Source organism: Anopheles bellator, chromosome 2 (genome assembly GCF_943735745.2).
Source record: "Anopheles bellator chromosome 2, idAnoBellAS_SP24_06.2, whole genome shotgun sequence".
In the NCBI taxonomy this organism is placed as follows: Eukaryota; Metazoa; Arthropoda; class Insecta; order Diptera; family Culicidae; genus Anopheles; species Anopheles bellator.
This window is the reverse complement of record NC_071286.1, coordinates 37,811,015-37,825,917: the sequence shown is the minus strand read 5'-3', so window position 1 is coordinate 37,825,917 and position 14,903 is coordinate 37,811,015. Positions and strand designations below refer to the sequence as shown.

The 14,903-nt window shown below is 53.0% G+C and overlaps 2 protein-coding genes across 2 annotated transcripts; one reads left to right on the top strand and one right to left on the bottom strand.

Annotated features, from left to right (window-relative positions):
* The first annotated feature begins 1,222 nt into the window (after window positions 1-1,222).
* On the top strand, window positions 1,223-2,092 carry LOC131207495 (uncharacterized). Its single transcript, XM_058200110.1, has 2 exons — window positions 1,223-1,352; window positions 1,428-2,092. The coding sequence occupies exons 1-2, from the start codon at window positions 1,223-1,225 to the stop codon at window positions 2,090-2,092; spliced, it is 795 nt and encodes a 264-aa protein (XP_058056093.1).
* A 161-nt stretch (window positions 2,093-2,253) lies between these two features.
* LOC131209044 (acyl-CoA Delta-9 desaturase) lies at window positions 2,254-12,074 on the bottom strand. Its single transcript, XM_058202014.1, has 5 exons — window positions 11,702-12,074; window positions 7,668-7,836; window positions 7,442-7,595; window positions 3,072-3,594; window positions 2,254-2,980 (listed from the first exon to the last, which is right to left on the bottom strand). The coding sequence occupies exons 2-5, from the start codon at window positions 7,815-7,817 to the stop codon at window positions 2,593-2,595; spliced, it is 1,215 nt and encodes a 404-aa protein (XP_058057997.1). The 5' UTR covers window positions 7,818-7,836; window positions 11,702-12,074; the 3' UTR covers window positions 2,254-2,592.
* Window positions 12,075-14,903: the final 2,829 nt, after the last annotated feature.

The following is a 14,903-nucleotide window of genomic DNA, read 5'->3' as shown; positions in this document are numbered from 1 at the left end:
TGAAACCTGGAGGCGGTTTGCAAAAAAACGGTAAAAAGTCTTGTAAGCCTTTTGCAGCATAATTTACTCGAAAATCGAGCGCTAAAAGTGTCATAATTAGCGTGGCATCCACTATCATCGCTCCGAATCGAAAACGGGCGCAAAGAAAGCAAATTGCTGTGTAACAGATCAGTTACCGTTAAGGCACGAGATCGCTTATCGTTCTGTCTGATCCATTTTCCTCATCCCGTTCGCTTCAATCTACTCTTCGATTTAACGCTGTCGCCGGCACCCGGTTCCTGCGAAGCGCATCATGCGCCAACGGCTTCAAGTACCGACTCAAGCGACTCCAGCGTCACCTGGCAAGCGCATCGCAGGTGCTCCGAAATAGACCACGGATCAGCAAGATTCCGCCCTGCCGCGCCGCCGAGTGCATCATCGAAGCCCGAAACGTCAAACCGAAGTACTCGCAGCCAGCTGGAAGCGCGGCCATTAAAAAAAAACCTGTACAGACTTGATTGAATTAACTGTAACTGGTCATCTTCACCGTTCCCGGCAAGGGCCCGACGCGAAACTTCCCGACCCTGAGCCACCCGTGGAACTTGTTTCGGCATTCGGCCACACACAGGAAATGGAACACAACGCTACGCGAAAATGCTGTCCGACTGCCAAGACCTACATTTGCACCGGAAACAGGACACGTTCGGAACAACTCGGCTCCTTACCTTGCGAAAAGGGGATGCGCCGTCACGCGAAGGAAAGTGATCCATATTCTAGGCCTAGGAGTCTCACAAACAGTCGCAAAATGGAATCGATCGATTTCACTGCCCCGGCTACAAGCTTGCGAGCCTCCGCGTGGGCTTCCGGGGCACGGGGCCAGTAATAGGCCGCACGGTGTTGGTCCGGAAAAGTTGCGGTACAACCAGTGGCTAGGAGTGGTTTTTCCACTTTCTTCGCGCAGCCCACGGTGGCTGGCACGGAGCTGTGGACCGAGAACAAGGCCCAGCTGCCGGCCCCGGCTCACGATCAGTTGCAATTTGAGCTTCGCACCAGTCAGACCGCCGTCAGTTCTGCTCCGATCTGTGGCGCCGGCGCCGCATCTTCGGTCTGTGATCAGAAGCTCGAAAAGCCCTACTCCCGAAACTCGTGCGTGCGTGCTAAGGGAGCCGCGTTTTTTGTGAACTTTGTGGCCGGCGGTTGCGGAAAAGTTGCGTGTTTGTAGGAAAAACGCCGCACACCGAAAATGCATTCAAAAACCGTTCAAAATCTGTTGCTATTGCTGGTGGCGGTGGTAGCGACCTCTAGGTGTGAAACGCGCAAGCAATTTCACAGCAGATTCTCCAGCCGAGACGCGCACCTTTTTCAACGGCCAGGTACTTTCTCACTTCTCACTTCGATAACTCACTGGCTCATTTACTTCGTTCACTACATTTATTTACTCGCTCCAGAACTGCGCACCGAGACCGACGTCGTGTCCCGGGAATCGTACATCAAGTCGATACCACTGCGGGTGCTGAATTGCATGGAGCACGTGTCGATCGTTGACTGCGGGAAACGGTATTTGCTGCAGAACATGGAATCGAAGAGTTACCGGTTCGCCAACACCGGCAACCTCACCCACGATGTTCAGCAGATCCTGCTGCCGGACTACCGGGCCGCGGACAACAAGCTGTTCAGCGATCGGCTGCTCGCGCTGAACGGAAGTGACGTGAACGAGCGAATAGATCGCGGTCTGCGGTTGCTGTTCAACGAACGCATCGTCGATCTGCAGCTGGTGCCCGGGCTGGCCGTACGGTTGACGCCGAGCGGCTCCGACCAGCTGGAGTTCTCCGTCAAGAAAGCGGTGGCCGTCGTGGACGGTGAAGTCGGTCGGGACAAGGCAAAGAAGGGCCTGAAAACGGTGCTGCAGCTGGGCGTACCATTGATTCTGCTACCTTCGATGCTCCTGGCGGGTGTATTGCCCATGGTCTTGCCCATCCTCAAGTTCGCCACCATCTTCTCCAGTATCGTGAACCATGCCGCCCTCGCCGCGGCCATCATGTACCTGGCGAAGCAGCACGCAGCCGAACAGGAGAGCAAACAGACGGTCTACTTCAACGCGGGCTACAACTAATGGCCGCGCCAAACTTTACGAGCCCAGAAAACTCCCCAGACGAGGCTAGGACGTGGTGCAATAAGCGGATGTGGAGACTCACCCAAGCCAAATATTCCCCTGCAGCCCCAATCCTGGCCATCCTGCCGAGACGCAACGGAACGGAAGGTTCTCTGGTTTCTGATACTTTATTTAATCCAAACTTAAGCTAGAGCTAAGGTAGAGATAGAACAATAAATAAACACGATGCGTTGTTGCGATGTGTTGCCCTCCCTCTCGTCGCCATTGTGTTCTGTTCATCGGACGCCCTCTAGCGGGCACCGGTTGTCAGCATTGCCAGCGGTGCTACTAGGAGTGCTTAAGCCTACGACGGAAAGGGGGTTTTGCTCAAGAAGCAAGAAAGGACAGAGAGGCTCGGAGAAACTAAAAACAAACGTAACACCTTCTTTCCCCTATTTGTGTGTGTGTGCAAGCATCCCGTGAATGGTGTGTGCGTGTGTGTGTGTGTCACTTGGCGTCGATCAGTCGCTCCGGTTCTTGACGGTCGCGTCCAGCCGATCCTGCTCGTTCATGTCCTGGTCGTCCCAGCCCCAGACGGCCTGCTCGGACTCGTGGTCCAACTGGTTCACGTAATCGACCATCTTGGCCGTCAGCTCCTGCTCGCTGTAGGTGTGCGTGCCGTCGCCGGTGCGCAGGACCCGCTTCCGGATCAGGTCGTCCGAGACCGACTTCAGGTCGTACGCCCAGCCGATGCGGGCGAAGAAGTCGATGGCGGCCGTCGTGAAGTTGGTGCTGTACGTGCCGAGCTCGGACGTTTTGTAGTCCCACGGGAACACGTGGTGGTAGTTGTGCCAGCCCTCACCGTACGCCGCCACCGCCACGAACGTGTTGTTGGTCGGTGAAATGTTGCTGCCGGAAGAGAGGAGAAAAAGAGACTCGTAGGTTCCTTCCTTCCGCCGGATCCTGCCCAGCACCAGTCCCGCTCGCTCGGGATACCTACCGATCGTACGGCTTCGTGCCCCAGATGTGCGCGGCACTGTTCACCAGCCAGGTCGCGTTCAGCGACAGCACGTACCGGAAGATGGCGACGACGTACCACGAGTTGGAGAACGTCTCGCCGAGGTAGTAGTACGCCAGGAAGGTCGGCACCACGAAGCAGAACAGGGGCATCAGCAGGGCGTAGTAGCGCTTCTGGAACATCACGATCGCGTCCTGCTCGAGATCGCTCATGTCCACGGCCCGGCCGCGCGCCTTCACGTCCGGGTGCTTCTTCACCATCAGCCAGCCGATGTGCGAGAAGAAGAAGCCGCGCGTCGCGTTGTGCGGGTCGGCGTCGGTGTCGGTGAACTTGTGGTGCACACGGTGGTCCCGCACCCACTCGTAGACGCTGTTCTGGAAGGCTAGCGTCTGCGCTAGCATCAGGAACAGGCGCAGCGGCCACTTCGCCTTGTACGCCTTGTGCGACCACAGCCGGTGCGCTCCGGCCGTGATGCCGAGGGCACCGCACGAACCCATCGCCAGTGCTGCGAACGAATTGGACAGAGAAACGTCAGCACGGAAGAAAACTCAAAGGACCCCCCCTCATTTCACCGAAAATAATGTTAGGTGTAGCAATTAATTCGTGCGGTTGTACAACAATCGCATTACTCACTAAATGTCACATTTTTTTATGAAATATATGTTTGATAGTTACTGCAATTACGCATCTAACGTAGTATAGGATATTTTTTGTTAAAGTTTCGCATGTGGTTTGCACCGTTAAAAGGTGGTGAATTTGCTTTTCAAACCACGAGCGACCTGAACAGTAAAAAAAGGTTGATGACGAAGAATTGGCAGCATTGCTCGAACGGAATGCATGTCAGATGCAAAAAGAACTTTCAGAAATGTTAGGAGTTGTCCACACGACAGTTTCCCATCGCCTGAGTGCCATGGGAATGATTAGAAAAATGTCTTAGGGGTTCCGCAAGAATTGAAAAAAGAGACATTGAAAGACGGAAAACAATTTTGCGAATTTCTGCTTGCGCGGCTAAAAAGAAAGGGGTTCTTGTACCGAATCGTTACTGATGATGAAGAGGGGAGTTATTATAAGAATCCTCAACCCAAAAAGGCCTCGATGCAGCTTGGTGAACCATGTCCTTCGAAACCAAAGCGAAATTTTCACTTTTCAACGGTTATGATGTGCATATGGTGGGATATGAAAGGTTTGGTGTACTTTGGACTTTTAAAATCTTATGAAATCTTTGAAGGACAATCCCATCAGCAACAATAAATGCATTTGAAGCAAAACTTTGACCATTAAACGACGAGAATGGGTTAAAAGTCATGATAAGCTGATTTTTCGAAATGACAAAACTCGACCCCACACCATAAAAGCGGTCAAAACCTATCTTGAAAATGCCGAATGGGGATAGGATCGAATAAAAACCACACGAATTAATTTGCAGACCCAATATTATGCAAATAATTGGCTTATGTTCGTTCAAAAGGGGTAATTTCTCACTAAGAAACATTCTTGCACTGTTTTAGTTTATTCCATTCAGTTATGAAGTACAAGGTTTTGGAACAATGGAAGTGAGCAAAGGGAAAATTTGGGGCATTTTACAGATTTTGTATGGTAAAAGGTGAAAATGAAAATGGTAAAAGACACTCCCAAAAATATCGATAAAATCACAGAAATAATCAAAATTGATCAGCATGTTAGCAGTCGCCCAGCATCGTCCAGGAGCTAAAGATCAGAACAGTTTAAAGCCATTTGCGCAAAGCTGGATTCACAAAGAAACTCGATGTTTGGGTGCCAATCGAATTTCCATCGGCAAACGATCGTAGACTGAGCGTGGTGAAGCAGCTCCACCAGAACTAGCGGGCCAGGAAGGTTCTACTATGTATTTGGAGGAACTTGAAAGGAATCGTTTATTATGAGTTGCTTCCTTATAGACAAATGTTAAATTCAGATCTCTACTGTCAACAACTGAACTGTTTCGAGATAGCAATTGACCAGAAACGGCCCGGATCGGCCAACAGAAGACCGATTATAACCAAGCGATTATCACCCTTCGCACGCATTGCAAAACTTCGTGAGTGATAAGAAATTGTGATCAAGAGACGACTGCAAAAATAGATTGCTAAAGTTTTTCGCCCAAAAGGACCAAGACTTCTATACGAGGACTACCTCTGGCAAATGGCAGCAAAGCGGTTCAAGCTTGACGCAAATAGTACGATCGGAACCATCTTCAATAAAGTTTTGAAATTCACGCAAAAATAATGGTTTTCTTTTTAGCCAACCTGATCTTTCTCTCTCTCGGGCGCGCTCTCCCCCGCTGGGCGGAAACGATCGGCCAAATTCGCTCGGCATATTAGTGACGATGATCCGCCACTAATCGGCGGCCACATTGGCATTGATAGCGCCCGCGCACGATTCTTTGCGTGGGCATGATCGTACAAATTTTCGCAATTCACTTCGCAACTATCCCATTGAGCACTCGCGCCCATTGCGGGTGCGAACAGCCAATTTCCGCCCAAATTGCTCACTTGCGCACGTCCCCCACGCGCCCGGACCCGGAACCTATTAATCAATGGCGGTGGCCGGTGGTCGACGGTAAAAAGTTAAACGAAAAGTATCGTTTGCATTAGCGCCAACGTCTGCGATGTTCTAGACGAACCGATCTGCCTAATGATCTGCCATTCGGTTCGCCCTTTCTTTCTACGTCAATCCCTTTTTGCTCCGTTCCGCAACGCACACGGTATTATTGATTTATGGCCTCGGGGCCGCCGGGGAGTCCTCGATGAGCCGACAATAAAAACCGTGCGTTTCCGGCGATTAGGAAACAAAAACGTGTTAATAATTTCCACTCGGGCGACATTGAGAGTGTCCTTGGGTGACGGCGCTGACGTGGTGGCCATCGGTTGCGTGCGCGCTGACTCACACGCACGCCTGGTACACCCTCAGAACCCGTCGGATAATGTCATTACGGGCGGGCAGCGGGTCCCGCCAATTGGGCACTTCATTATCCCAACTAATTCCCAGTCAATTGGCTAGTTAGTGTTTGGCAGCACTCTCTAGACCTGGAGCAAGCGTGACGCACATGGGCCGGGTCCTTCGCCAGCCTGGCACGGCACCGAAACGAGCGCTAATGCTGCGCGGCACATACTACGTCATTAGCATGCGCCCCGACGACGAAGACGGTCGGCCATCCCGGCGCGCCCAATAATGGGTTAAGACACACATTCTTAGGTCGCCGCCAAGCTGTGGCTGCCCTACTGACGTTCCCACAGGGGCCGGCCGTGACGCTAACGAGACATGCACAGAATACGGAATCACCCCCGAAACCGTTTCTACTCCCGATCGTTCCCGAGGGACTCTTGGCGTATCGCGTGATGCCATATGGTTTGGCGGCGGGCCTTGCGTCACTCGCGTCGCCACAGTAATTACGGCGTTAACGGCCACCATCCTGTCCGGTTCGGGAATGGAAATCGATAGTTTGGCCGTCTGCTCTGCTGCTGCGACGGCCTTCGCGCATGTTATCTGCGCTTTCGCGAACGCGGATCGCGCTGAGCACGAGGCATTTGTATGAACAGCTGTGAGTGCAGGTTGCACTTTCTTTCCCGCATTTGTCCCGCACACAATGGCCGGACCCTTCGGGATGTGCACTTCAACCCTCTCGGCGCTCTCTATGTGTGTTTGGTCACTTTCCCCTGGCGGACTTGCAGAAATAATAGCGAAGCGACGGAGGGCCGCTTTTGTATCGCTACCCCATCCGCGCTGACCTTTGCCCACCAACCGGACCAACTTTCACTTTCGATCCGATCGGGCTGAGCCTTCCGGATCGGCACCCTTGTGCGGTTTCCGGTTTGGGCCCTTCGGAAAAGGCACCCGTAACGCACGGTAACGCGTCGCGCCGGAGACCATTGACCAGGGCGCTGGGTCATGGATGGATGTCCCGGCTTCTGGTCCCGCTCCACAGAGACGCCTTTGTGCGCACGTTCCGAGGTACTGGCTAGGTGGTTGATCGATCATTGTCGTCACGTCACGCCCGGCCCGGTGACGCTCGCGGAATTAATCACGCGCCCGGCATCCGCCGGAGATCGCAAACGACCAATTCGGGGACCGTTGATACCGCGCGACCGAAGGTTCGACGCGCGACACAGTGACTTCCAATCCTTCGCGGTGAGCGCGTCAGGAAGTGGTCGTAAATTCCACACCAAATCACCGTTTTGGCCGGCCCGAAGGCAATAAATCAAGAAGAGTCTCCCCTAGAATCTCGGTCCGAGAATCAGTTGGGGGGTGTACCCGCTAAAGCCCTTGAAGAGGGGTCCGGTGCCTCTGGAAGAAAGGACCACCCGCAAGGACACCGACGGATTGTTGCTACTTACCCATGCAGAAGGTAGTCCACTTGGCCGACGTCACCAGCAGATAGCCACCGTACAGGAATCCGAGATGGAGATAGATGAATGCGATAATGTTTCGCCACACGTAAACATTATTATACCGTCGCTTGGCGCTGGCTGGCTCCTTGGCACCGGTTTGCTGTGGACGGTAAGTGGGATACTTAGAGCCTTCCGGACGACCTGCCGCCATGCTACGGCCATTGCCACCTACCTTCAGCTCTCCCACAATGGACGGTGGGCTCGCGGACGGTACGTTCAGCAGGGATTTACTCTTGTACAGCGGGCCATTGTTGTTGCGATCTTCCGGCTCGATGCATGCTTCGGCAAGCAGCAACGAGTTGCCGAGGACGTTCGGGGCCATGGTGCGACGCTGGACGGAGCTGGAGGAAGAAACGAGAACCATCATTACCATTGCGCGTCATTTCGATTTCGGTGAAATTCGCACGGCCCTAGCCCTTCGGGGCGAGGCCGTTGCGCAAGGATGCGATGGCAACGGGCAAGGATGGGCTGACCCGGACATCAAAACCGGTGGAGAAAGCGACCTCTGAACCGGTTATGCACGCTGTTTTTTTTTTTTGCTGCTGGCAACGACACGATCGTAGACCCCGACAGATGAATCCGCCCGAGAGTCGAGATTGCTACAGTCTTCCGAGCGTGCGATCCTGGAATTCCGCACGAAACGCACCGTACACCCTTTTCGGAGTGGGACCAAGTTAACCATTATAATCACGTCCCTTCCCGGCGGGTTTATCGTCGCGCTGCGCGCTATTGTGGGCCTCGACAAATCGGTGCGTTTTGCGCCGTCGCCGTAGTCGAAACTCCCAAACCGGGGATCGGACCAGAAGCGACTACATTAAATTTTGATTGACCGGTCCACCGGTCGGGAAGGGATACACCTTCATTGGTATTCTTGAGCGGGACCTGCGAGGGTCTGCGAGTGTGTACTACCTTCGTACGCACCGACATTTTCGCTTTATGGCTTCCCGTCTTTTACGGCCATCGGCAAATACCACCGGGTATTTGGGCGTTCTTTTTTTTGCTACTCAACCACACATTTCCATCCCATCTCTGATAGTGCGACTCCAGGCCCAGGCCGCACTGACTTCATACGGCGTTACGCAATGGCGTCCGTGTCCTTGGGGTGGGGCATTTGAATGAGAAAACTGTTTGATCGATCTCATCGATCACGGTGTGGTCGAGACTACCAATCACGAATGTCGGGTTGTTCGGTGGTTTCTTCAAAACCTTTGGCTTTTTGGTGAATTACCATTTACCGTAGAATCAACTCTCTAATTAATGGTTGGTTCCGCTGAGTGTGGTTTTCACTGTTCTGGTCCCGGTGGAAGTTGGGTAATTCCTTTAACTAGTGGAGCCACTGGCACTCGCTTTATGTTGGGATTTTCATCCCGAGCATTACTTAGAATGCTTTGGTGCATCCAACTAAACGAAAGACTTCATCACAAGCGATGAACCCGAAACACTACCGAACGGAATGTTATCACGGCACTATCGACAACCGTTTTAAACCTCATGAAACTAGCTCTTTCTAATTTTAAAAGTTTGCCCCGAACACTTTCCGCCTGTGCAATTGCTTTGGTCCATAAAAAAAACCTCGGCTAATGTCGTACTTGCTTGTTATTTATGGTCGTACTTCCCGTGCCTCGTTTCAAGTTTTTTCCTGCCTTTCTATTGGTACCAGAAGCTTGTGATGGCTGTACACCGGAGATGTATGCCCTACAACGTGCCAGTTTACAACCCGTACGTCAAGCGCTGTGGGTGACCGTAGTTGTATGAAATGTAAAAACGAAGCCTTCACCGCAAACGGAACCTCAATGACAGCGGCACACACTTGATCTTGACCATCTAATGGATTTCTTTAGGGACCTTACGGATGGTAGCTTGGCTGTACGCGTATAGGTATCGTTGGTGGCCGGTAAAGAGAGAGCCTTCGAACGTGTGCCAGCCTACCGAAGCAGCGTGTGATCGCACGTCGGGCGCGTAGGATCAACCGGTTTAGCTGAGTCTTGCCGAGCGAAACTGTAACACCAGCGCTGCACGTGACCGCCACGCGATTCTACGCCGGGGGTAGAAAAGTGCTAGAACGATGGGTGTCGTAACGTGGCCAACACTTTCACCCGGGGAAAAAGGCGAACGGCGACAGGGCACGGTGCGCGGTCGAAACGGTCAAGTTCACGGGACATTCCGGTGGACCGGTAAATCACCACCACATTCTTCAGCACCAAGAGCCCGTTTTGGAAGGGCCGCCCGAAAATGCAGCGTAGTTCGATGAAATAGCCGACGGCGGGTATGATGAGGCCCCGTGTGCGGCAGGTCACGCAGGTGAATCCGGATAGAACCACCCTTCGGATCTATTTTTAGTAAACAGATACGTGACCAGCGCCACGTTATGTTGGGCCAACATTTGTCCGGGATAGGGAACTCGATCAGTCTCGGGAAGTCGTCAACCCGGCGGCTAGACAGCAAGAGTACTAATCCATACAGGGACATTCAGTTTTCTCTATCGTCTTGGTTCGTATTTTGTTTCGACCTCTCGCTCACGTTATCCGTTGTATTACCCAGCACCTGGGCGCACTTTATGGCGTTGCTTCCCCCAGAAACAAACGGTTAGACAGCTAGAGCAAAAAAAAAACGGCTGGCTGGCCACGCACGGTTATGTCAACCGGGGGACCTATGTTGGGTTGGGGCGACCTTCAGCGATGGGCCGTGGCGGTTTTTGTCGTCACTAATTAAAATGAAATTGCACCCGAGCCCGTGCCGAGAGAGTGCCGCCGTGCGCATGAAGTGCTAACGAGACCGGACCGCCAAGACAAGGTCGACGGCGGAAGAATCCCTAGCCCTAGCCGGCCGGGGCTGACCCCGGAGCCCGGACGCTGTTTTACTTGACACAGTAAGGACCGGCCAACAGGACAGGTTCAACCCTAGGGTCGAGCCGAAGCAGAACAGACGATCCCATTCATCAGCCCGTTCGGGTCCGTGCAGCGCCGGACGCGCGAAGGACATGGCTCGGTGCCTCCGGTGAACAGGTTTCAGGTTACGCCGGGCGCTCGATCCCAGGGCCACCGCGTGATCCCGATCCCTGAATGATCTCTGACCCACCGCACGGCAGATGAACTGGCTGGCCTTGCCAATGGCTAAACTGCACACCGCGCCTCCATTTCTCCCCAAGAGACTCGCCCAATGCCGTAGAGGATCGTTGTTAATTTGAATTCGAGCAACCGAGATCCCCGAGTCCGCAGGAAAGCGTTCGTAACCCTTTACATTTATTGTTTTTTAAGCCCATCCCCATCTTTGGCCGGCGGAAATTTTAATGGAAGCGTGGCGTGGCAAGTTCATTGCCACTGGCGCTTCGGCGACGCTCCCGGGGGTTCGTGTGACACTCACGCAATGCACAATCCAAACATACCGAAGTTTGCATCAAACATGCCCGTCCGTCGGACGTGCTGGGCGACGGTGGACGTGACAAATGTTACGATACCGTTTCGCATCCTGCCGTCGCCGGCGCCCACGGTTCGGGTTGGGATCTGGGGCTCTAGCTCTGGCGATATGGGGCTAGAGCGCGTTACGGCAAGATCACGGTACAACAAACCGCTCGTCGATCCTTTTCAGCGCTCGCTCCACACGCGACGCATCCATTGCGAAAAAGAACACGTGCCAGGTGGGCGGTGGGCGGCGGTGGTCACCTGCCAATTTAGAGCTCCTCTCGCGCTCACCGATTGCACCCGAAACCGATTCCTTCCGTTGCCAGTGTGTGCCCTCGAAAACAAACCCCCCGACAATAGAATCGCCTTTCGTAAAGCGACCGAACATTCCTACCGCACATTTGTTGTGCACATACACACCACACACGCACACACACACACACAAATATAGTTGCAAACACCGCGCCCACCCGGGTGGCGGTGGGGGGTGGAGGTGTTGCTATCGGGTGCTCATCGAACCAGACACTCTTCGACCCATCCGAAGGAAGCAGGGTGTAAAAACATAAAACTCAATGACCACACAATCCGTCCTCGGTTGCGGTGCGGTCCTACCGCGCGCGCCGCCGGCCTCCACCAATTTGCTGACCAAAGGACAAATTGGTCACAGCGGGCGCAACACGCACCACCAACAAGCACCGCAAGCACCAATAAAGCCCACCCAAGCCAAGGTTGGCATCGCGCAAGGGGACACAAGAAAAGGGACGGCTGGGCCTGGGTTCGAGTAAATCGAGTGCAGGGTACTTACGAACTGCGAGACTCGGCCCGGGTTCTGGCTTCAAGTTTCGGCTTTTCACACGGTTCGCCGGACCACTCAAAATAATCGCCCACAACCGGCCACTGAAATGGCCAATGTTCCGGCCTCAGACTCGGGCCACTCGGGCGGAACACAGGAACAACACTGGTCGCGGGTCGTCACTTCACTGGATCACCGTACCGTACGCCAACAGTTCGCCTGGGGTTCCGTTCGTCGTGTCGCCGGAAGTTGGAAGACAGGAAGCAAAGCGCGATCCGTACCGAACAAAGCACAACGGCGAAAGGGTCGGCCAAGGGCTACAGACAGCGTGTCCAGCCTAGTTTTCGGGCCCGCACAAATTGGGATGGGTCACACTGCACAGATCGTCAGACGCGACGTCGACGACGATCCACTCGGTGTGCGATCAGTCAGCGTAATAAGCGGCGTTCGTCGCTGGGCAGGCGCTTTTATAAAACTTTTCATTTAACCCCACTTCTTCGGGCTTGACCCGGGGCCCCGTCACCCGGCGCGTCCTACCTGCTGAGTGCATGGCTTTTTTCCCGCACCCCGCACCGCCCGCCGTCGGCCACACACAGCACACACATAGCGTTCCTCCTTGACCGAGCCGCATGCTTTCTCGCTTCGAATCGCTCCGTCCCGTGCGCACTTTGGTCCGGACCCGAGCCCGGTCCAGTAGGGCCGGCGCTGGTGCCGTTTCACCCCGCGACAGGTATCGTCGCTGGTCTCTCCCGGTTTCCGCCACCGCCTTCACGTTCCGGGTTTGCGCTTTCCACCGCGCGCAAAAATGGTGCGCTAGACATGTGCGACGTCATCGATCGGTGCGATCGAACGCGAACCATGCTCCGAGGTCCGAGCGGCACGTAGAACCTCTGTGGTGGCGACGGATGGCCGGGGGCCGATCTAACACCAGAACGATCGGGGTGTCTCCAGTTCCAGCTCGCAGTACGCAGGCCACGCGAGCGGGGTCGTGACGCGGCGACCTACCATAATGTGGCAGCGGATCGGAGCACACACAGCCGCAAGCATGATTGTTTTGAATTTAAACACCCACCGGCTGATGGCGCATAGATCTGATGAACAGACGAATTATGCATTCTGCCAACGGCCCTCGGATTATTGGAAAGGCAAAACCCAAGCTCAAGATCACGGGCCGTGCGAGCGTACCGAGCACCCGTTTGGTATCAGTTCATCAAATTGCTGCATTTCAGCGTACATGTGACATCTGCCCAATATTCAGGGTATTTCCGAGTGCCGGAAAGTGTGAAAAACTAGCTCACCTTAGTTGGTGGGAAAAGCCGTAGGAGCACTTGGCCACCGTACGAAAACCACTCTCACCTCGCAAAACCTATACGTTGAACACTAACACCCTCATTATTTGTCGCCTTGATGATTTATTGCCTCGGGGCAAACTTGCAGCTAAGTGGCGTTACTAATTCTAGCGGCAGCATTTTGAATCATCCGCGCTGCCGACTTTTGGTTAAAACCGAGCCGCCAACGGATATCGTATTAGTTGAGGGGCCGCCCAGCACCACTTAATCATGGCGCGTGACGTGTGAAACTTCACACCTTCGTCCATATTGAGGGGAGTTTCCATTGCACCCTAAACGCAGGAAAAGCAAACAGCCCTAGGTTCTGGACACTTTCCACTCGCACCGCTTCCAGGGACGCTGTGCGCAGTGTTTGAATGACGTTTCCTTCCGATGCAACGACACTAAACACACTCCGTGGCGACCACGTGTTTCAAGCATGATCGAGCCACCAGGGGAATTAGCCATGGCCCAGTGGTAGACAACAAAAAAACAGAATGCTAAACCCAAAACTTTTTCCCCCATCATTCCATCAGGCTCGGTACTTTCTTGACGTCAGCCAACGCCTTGACGTGGATGCGTCCGAATTGAACTGCCAGCGCCAACGCCATAGTCCTTCGTGGAGAAGGAGTCCACTCAACCTTAATTGCCTCGGCGTGCAAGATGACGCAGTACTACAAACGGATGGCCCTCTTTTAATTACACTTTGTCTAAAACGGTTATTTTTTCCGACCACAGCACACCTTCCGATAGGGTTGGGAAGTTTGGCTGTGAAACTGTTCACCGCGCGGCAGCTACTACTGCCAAGCGTGTCCGGTGTTCCGATCACTATAGTGACACCCGCACTGCACTTGCCGGGATTACTCTAGTTATTAGCGATTCGTGATGGCGGTGGCCAAGATTGCGTTCTACCTTTAATTTCCGCTTTTTCGTGGGTTCTCTCTGTTGGTACTTGAGCGAGGCTTGATCATGCGATTGATGGCGCGCACATGAAGGTTAGCACCATCTTACTGGCATTACCGGCAGTGTATCGACGAGCCCGCTGAGAACGTCCGTGAGGGCTCGCGAATGCAGTGTTCGTCACACACGATTCAAGACGACCTCCGCCAACCAGATTGTCACACGCTGGAAGTATATGTTGCTGGGACCCGATATCGGTCGAGAACGAATTGCTAATATGAAAACTGGCAACGGCGATGCTGTGGCCTGTGCGATGTGATCGCGTGATTAAAAGGTTTAAACGAGCCGCGATCGGTGACATGCAATATGTAGCAGACGAAACTAATCATAGCAGATTTCAAACCGTTTTCGAATTTGGTCGACGAATGTAGAACTTTTTGTGCCGGCCGCCTGCCAGAGTGAACAAGTGCGAACAAGCTTTCGAGAAATAGAACAACATTATTCGTTCATGGAAAAAAGTCTATAAGCGTTTTACATCCACGGACAATATTTTATACTCGTAAGGATTCTAAGGTACACGAGAAAAAGATTTCTCGCAAACTGATAAAAAAACAGTACGCGTGGAATGCTGGCTAAACCTGGTTCGGCATTATTTTCTACTTTTGGCTTATTTATAGTAACTCCACTGTAAAGAAAGTTTGCAGAGAGCAACGAACAATTTTGTAAGTTCCCAAACGAGATGTAGTAAAAGATTACGAATAAAACAGAATTCAGTTGCTTATTAGTAAAAACTGAAACTTATCTACTTGCTTGCGGACATCGTAACGAAATAAAACACGAAAACTAAAATATGTGACAAACTGTTTGGTTGACCAGCGTTTAGCATCGGAGCTAAATCTCATGTAAAATCAATAGTCTTTTCCATTTTACTTGAATTTCTGTATGAAATGTAACGAAACGCTTGAAGCGCTTGGAAAGCGTTTAAA